Source organism: Hippocampus comes, unplaced genomic scaffold (assembly GCF_001891065.2).
Source record: "Hippocampus comes isolate QL1 unplaced genomic scaffold, H_comes_QL1_v1.1 scaffold866, whole genome shotgun sequence".
NCBI lineage: Eukaryota > Metazoa > Chordata > Actinopteri > Syngnathiformes > Syngnathidae > Hippocampus > Hippocampus comes.
In genome coordinates this window covers 8,163-13,315 of record NW_017805935.1, presented here as the reverse complement: position 1 = coordinate 13,315, position 5,153 = coordinate 8,163, and the positions used below count along the sequence as shown (strand labels likewise).

The following is a 5,153-nucleotide window of genomic DNA, read 5'->3' as shown; positions in this document are numbered from 1 at the left end:
GACAGACATTGGTGACACTGTTTGAACTGATACTGTGTGAAAAATATCAATTGAACAAAATGTTTGTTCTTGAAGTAAATACTAGAAGACGATTTAAATTGTCATTTTATATTACAGCGACAACAAAGGTGTAAGGATTCATGAATTAAAAAGCTGCTCATCGCGAATCAAATTGATACATATTGTGAGAATCAATTAATCTTTTAGAGACTTTGTTTCACTTGAAATATAGCTCAAATACTAACGAGCTAACACACTAAATTTGCACAAAGAAAACAGAAAAGCAGATCAACAAGGATTTTACATTTTCCTCTGTGGTCAGGCATTATTTTGAAAGGGAAGAGATCAGATGCTAACATCCAATGCCACACATATACGTACTGTTCGGGCATCCAAAGTCCATGCTGTTCCGAAGTTGACCCATTGACTTCATAATGTTCGCATTCAGGCCTTGAATCTGGTTCTCGATATATGCCAGTACAAATTTGTTCTGGGTTCTGCCCTTGCTACCTGTGGCTTTATGAAGAGCAAACGTGAAAACCAAGGAATATGCAGATGATCAAGAATGGAATTCACCCTTAATACTGTCGTACTTACCCACTGCAAATGGAGGGGACAAAAGCTCCTTAATGTCCTGTTCCAGCTTCTCAAGATCGTTCTTGTGGTCGTGAAACAGCTCCAGCTCTCGTCTTCTGACAGCCTGCTCTATCTTATGTTGAAGAGCTTTTTTGATTATCCTCCTCTGGAACTTTTCATGGAGCCTCAGGTCGACGTCTTTCATGTCGGGGCGGAACAGGCGGCCCTGATTCTTTGCTGACATGCCCTCTATCTTTTCAAACAGCTCGTAGTGCTGACTAATGTCGGTTTGATCTGTGACATGCAGACAGTGGTAGGTGTTTCCACACTTGTCGACCAACCATCGAAGTGGTCTGTCTTCCCTCTCGATAAAGACCTCCACGGACCTGGCTCCCAAAGTGTCTTGGTTTGTGAACAGAACCATTGTGTGGTTCCAGATGCTGTCGCCAAAGAGCTTGATGTGATCCTGCAGGGTGTCCAGACTGACCTGGTCGAATTTGAAATCCAAGGAAATCACAATCAGAACAGCGTCGAACCCCTGAGGGCTGAGGGTCAGACCCTGGACTATTTCTCGGTCCTGTTGCCAAGTGCAGTCGGACTCACTGCACCAGCCCGGGGTATCGATCACTGTGACTTGCATGCCAGCAACCTGTCCCTGCCTAGCCATACAGCCGTCATTCGGTTGGGCGGGGAACACTTTGCCCCGCAGGAGGAAATTTGCTGCTGTTGTCTTTCCTGACAACTTTTCACCAAGTATCAAAATTCTCAGCTCTTTCAACTTTTTGGGAGGACCTGTGGAGTGAAAAAAAATATTTGTAACGTCAGAAAATGACAGAACTTGCTGCAGACAGTACCTGCTGGTAAATCGCATTTGATCACAAATTTGACGCCAAAACCCTGGTGTGTGTGTGCCAAATAGCATGAGAAAATGCTTCAAGCGCCTAAAGAGGAAGTCAAGTCAATGTATTTCCATTCAATAGTATGTCTTTCCTCCTATGTTTTTATCCATCTCAGGAATGACCATTTTGCCCTTATTAATGGCTGAAAATGACATCACAGGAGCTCAAAGCTCAGGTAACGATCAATCACAGCTCAGACCCAGAAAACAGGTGAGCTTAACGAGTTAAAATGGTCAGAATGGCTCCAGAGAAAATAGAAATTGTTCAGTGTGTTTTCATTTATTTCTATATTGCATGAAATTTATTTCTAACTGCACACTTGTTAAAGGTAAGTATTACTTTGTTTTGGGGATGGAACGGATTAATTGCGTTTCCATTCATTTCAATGGGAAACCTTACCTTAATACATGAACGTTTCAGGTTTCAAATGAGCTCACAGGACCAATTAAGTTTGTAACTTGAAGCTGTCAATTTATTTGGAGGGACTGGCACCAAATACATAATTTTTGAACACATGAGGTATTGTACCTTTCTCTGCTCTGGTGGCCTTGACTTGACTTCTCAGACGAGCAGCGTTTTCTACTCTTTTTGCTTTCTCCATCAGGGTGTCCAGCATCTTCTGATTGGGTGTAAAATGTTGCCACCCATTCCCTGCCAGAGTCAGGGTGATTTTCTCCAGTAGATCGTCAACCTGACTGCTGTCGTCTTCGTTCATGTTGTCCAGGACGTGATATCTGTTCCCGCATCGCTCCACGAGACACTGCAGGGCATTCCCCTCACCCTCAATGTATTCTTCAATGCTACGTGAGCCCAGCCAGTCTCCTCGGGTGAACACCACCATTGTGTGCTTCCACACACTCTCCCCGAGCAGCTCCACATGAGTGGTGGCTGCTTTCAGGTGCTGGGCGTTAAACGAGGCATCTGCGTCGATCACCAGCAAGAAGACGTGAGGCCCAGGGGGGCACTTCAACAAGCTGTGCAGTAGCTCGTCCTTGATGATTTCTGGTGTGTCGCATGCAGAGAAGCCTTTGCGCCAACTCGGCGTATCCACAACTGTTATTTTGGTCCTGCCCACGATGCCCTCCTGGGCATACGAAAGCACTGTTGTTTCTTCTACTTGTTCTTTGATTCCAAAGATGGTGTTCCTTACGGAGGTTTTCCCAACGAAGCGGCTGCCCAGGAGAATAATACGAAGTGTCTGGATGGGCTCCATTTCTAAAATATGTCAGGTAAAATTAAAAAAACAACGAAAAACAAGCGATTGAATAAGACTATATCTGTTGTTACAAATGACCATGCTTCTGATGAGTTCAATGTTAATTGGGACAAGCAACGTCACAAAAGTGTAAGGTAGTTTTTTATAGAGAGATCGACAAGAAAAGAAGTGAGTGTTTTTGTTTATCTTGTGCAATGCTTACCCGAAAGGACCATTTTCATTTCCTGTCTTTGTTCTGAGACACGTCTCAATCTCTGTTCGGCCTTCTGAGCCACTTCTTCCTGCTTCTTCCTAATGGTGTCGATCATCTGGTTGTCTAGCATGTAGTAGCCGTTGCCATTTTCATCGACCATGTCGTCAATCTTCTCCATCAGCTCGATGACCTGGGACGAGTTGCTCTTGTCCGTGTTGTTGAACACGTGATACCTGTTTTGACACTTTTCGATCAGCCAGGTGAGCGCTTCACCCTCGCTTTCAATGTGCTCCTCAATGGTCCTCTTGCCCAGGTAGTCTCCAAAGGTGAACAGCACCATGGTGTATCTCCACGCCCGATCCCCCAGCAGCTTCATGTGTTCTTGCACCACCTTTCTCTGTTTGTGAGTGAAGCTGGAATCGGTGGGTATGACAAGGAGGAAGGCATGCGGTCCAGGTGGACACTTGGAGGCACCAAGCTTTAATTGTTGCTTTTCTCTCTCTGAAATCTCACTGAGGGAAGCGGAGTCCTTCCATCCTGCGGTGTCCACCACCACCACCAGGTTCCGGTTTTCGACTATTGCATGTCTGGCTTCAGCGTGAGCTGTTCGAATTCGCCCAGATTTGAACCATTCCTTTCTCAATATTGTGTTGGCAGATGAGCTTTTACCATCTCGTCGAGCACCAATCAGTACTAGTCTTCTTTCAGGCATCTCCTTGGCTGTAAGCACAAGTAATTGATATTATAACTGATCCTCAGACAATGACGGTATGGCTAGAACAGAAAGCCGGGCTCTATCGATCTATATTGCTTGCGAGCTAGCTAGCTAGCTACTGAAATCCAGGTTAAAGTTTTCATTTTCAACGTACAATTTCGATGACGCACTCTTACTTTAAAATTTTTTGAATGAGTTGCTTTACCTAAAACAATTAAAAGTAACAAAGTAATGTAGATTAACTGAACAATCACAGGGATTCAACAACGTAAGGTTGAACAAATCACAACAGTTCAATGGTTTTTTTTCTTTACTGTTGATATGTCGATGTTGACACAAATCATCACTGGATTCATAATCCATATAAGAGAAATTTGAAGTCCTTGATCACAACAAAACAATGAACTGAGTGGAAATCATGATTCTTTTTTTTTTTCGTCCTGCCCTCGCGACAAAGGCTTCATCTAAAACTGAAACAATGTTACTTATACATCCGTTTTCAGTTACTGGGTCCGTCTTTCTGCCCAAGAGGGAAACTTGAACTAAATGACAATTTCTCTGTCTCTGTTTGACATACTTGAAAATTTCCATTCTGCCGTTGACTGCGAAGGGCAGGTTTAACTGGTTTGTTGGTGGCATCTGCTGGAATGGTCACACCCAACACCACAGTAAAAAACCAAATTAAGATGGGATTTTTAATTTTTTTTTTTTTTGCACATTTACAGACAGCACAGTCAACACCATCAATAAAAAAAATGAACACTTTGTTGACAAGTTCATGTACATTGCACGGGTATGGGAGTAAGCTCACCATCTTGGGCCGCCATTCTCCCTGGTCTTCTGTTGAAAATGAAATCACAGACAAGTGAACCAAATCTCCCGTCATTCAATTGTAGTCCACGTCGATGATTGATTTTCCTGATCTCTCTTTTCTTTGATGGAAACAATTTGAAAGCAAAAAGTACTGTACTATTTCTGAGTTCAACGACAACAGTCTGCCCTCTCCATTGTACGCCCTGATTTTGACTGAATCATGATGAGGGAGTGTTTCTTGTCAAATTGTCGGCAAGTCAGGTAAAGTTGTCAAACTCGTTTCGGCCAAGAGGTTTCACTTTGCCCAAAGCAATTCCACTCTCAACTCAACTCAACCGTATTTGTAGGGCACTTTAAAACAACCATCACTGCATGCAAAGTGCTGTACATGGAAAAAATATCATCTCTACAACAATAAAACAACTTAATAACAAAGGCAGTAGAAAGCACCAAACAGTAAAACTAAGATCAAGTCTGAGTCATGCCGTGTCAAATGCCCAAGAAGACAAATGAATTTTGGGACGAGTTTTAAAAATGGTCAGTGAGGCTGCTTGCCGAATGTTCAGTGGGAGGTCATTCCAAAGAGAGGGACCAGGAACGGAAAAGGCTCAATCCACTCTGAGCCTCCGCTTAGTTCTTGGTACTTCGAATAATGTCTGGTCCGCAGACCTGAGGTAAGGTGGCGCGAGGCCATTTAAAGATTTGAAAACAAATAATAGGATCTTAAAAAGAACTCTAAAA

The 5,153-nt window shown here is 43.2% G+C and overlaps 1 protein-coding gene across 1 annotated transcript; it reads right to left on the bottom strand.

Annotated features, from left to right (window-relative positions):
* Positions 1-381: 381 nt before the first annotated feature.
* LOC109528115 (GTPase IMAP family member 8-like) lies at positions 382-4,609 on the bottom strand (the record flags this gene model as incomplete). Its single annotated transcript, XM_019890423.1, has 5 exons — positions 4,411-4,609; positions 2,894-3,604; positions 2,004-2,690; positions 598-1,368; positions 382-510 (listed from the first exon to the last, which is right to left on the bottom strand). Coding segments are annotated over exons 1-5 (2,314 nt in total), but the record flags the coding sequence as incomplete, so codon positions are not given.
* Positions 4,610-5,153: the final 544 nt, after the last annotated feature.